Genomic DNA, 1404 nt, shown 5'->3' with positions numbered 1-1404 from the left:
ACACGTGCACACACGTACACACACTAGACAGTGCTCAAGGGCCTATATACACCATTGTATAACACGTGCACACAAGTACACACATACAAACACATAAACACACAATGTTTTGTTTTTTGAGACAGGGTTTCTCTGTAGCTTTCGAACCTGTCCTGGAACTAGCTCTTGTAGACCAGGCTGGCCTCGAACTCACAGAGATCCTCCTGCCTCTGCCTCCTGAGTGCTGGGATTAAAGGCACGTGCCACCTGGCACACACACAATTTTTAAAACATTTTAATACCTAAAGAAAATAACCCTGAGCTTGGTGAAGTAACACAGTGATCAATCACTTGCCTATCATTTATGAGGCCGTGGGTTCATCCCCAATGCAAAAGCAAAACTATGCCATACTGGTTCTTGCTGAGTCTGGAACCCTGGCACCTGAAAGTCTGATGTGGAAGAGTCTTGAGTTTGAGGTCAGCCTGGGCTATATACCAAGAGTTTTTCTCAAAATTTTTTCAAAACTCCCTTCTGCATCAACTATGTAAAGGCTTTTTTCTTGGGGACTGGAAAGGTGGCTTAGATGTTAAGGGCATTTACTAATTTTGCAGAGGTCCTGAGTTTAGTTCCTATCATCCAAATAGTGGCTTACAACCATCTGTAACTCCAGTTCCAGGGGATCCAATGCCCTCTTTTGATTTTCATTGATACCAGGCTCTTACATGGAACACATATGTACATATAGGCAGACCACTCATGCATATAAATATTTAAAAAAGAAGATTTTTGCCCCCTTATTTTTCCCTTAAAAGACAGTAAATTAACTAGGTGCCATTTATATGGTATTAGGCGTTTGGGTGATTCGTAAATGATTTAAAATATACAGCAGGAGAGGTGAAAGGTTATATGCAAATATATGTCTTTGTACAAACTGGGCCTGAGCATGCATGGACTGGCATCCTCAGAGGGGTCCTCAGTCCAGTCTCCATGGAGACAGCTGTCTGCATCTCCTGTGCGTGTGCTGCTCAACACTGACAGCTGTTCATCTCTGTAACAGAAAATGCGCTGCTCACTCAGTCCAGGCTCATGCTGTTGGAGTCCTTACTGATATTCTTTAACCTCTTGGCTGTGCTGTCCTATCTGAAGTTCTTCAATTCCCAGACACACAGGTAGGCAAGTGAGGCAGGCCTCTGGCGAGGGTCTGGCTGTGGCGCCTAGCTGAGCAGCCCCTCCACCTCAGCCTCCAGAGTGCGCCAGCTCTGGGCCACTGCTAGTGTCTTGTGTCTTGAGGAGCTGCTTGCAGAATGCCTTTTGATTACCTAATTCTGTGGGTCGGCCCTGAGCCCATGACTTATAATGACACCCTTTTTAACTTTAACCCACGGTAAAATTTTTTTTTTTTTTTTTTTGGTTTTTCGAGACAG

General features: G+C 44.4%; 1 protein-coding gene across 1 annotated transcript in view; it reads left to right on the top strand.

The window, feature by feature from the left end:
- The window catches only part of Pomt1 (protein O-mannosyltransferase 1), a 19126-nt gene that overhangs the window by 5129 nt on the left and 12593 nt on the right, over nucleotides 1-1404 (top strand). The window contains exon 6 of the mRNA XM_005346718.2: nucleotides 1038-1149. Within this exon, the coding sequence (XP_005346775.1) occupies nucleotides 1038-1149 (112 nt within the window). The remainder of the gene's footprint in view (nucleotides 1-1037; nucleotides 1150-1404) is intronic.

The sequence above is a fragment of the Microtus ochrogaster genome, chromosome 4 (assembly GCF_000317375.1).
Source record: "Microtus ochrogaster isolate Prairie Vole_2 chromosome 4, MicOch1.0, whole genome shotgun sequence".
NCBI lineage: Eukaryota > Metazoa > Chordata > Mammalia > Rodentia > Cricetidae > Microtus > Microtus ochrogaster.
The sequence above is the reverse complement of the archived record's forward strand: the minus strand, read 5'-3'. Positions and strand labels throughout refer to the sequence as shown.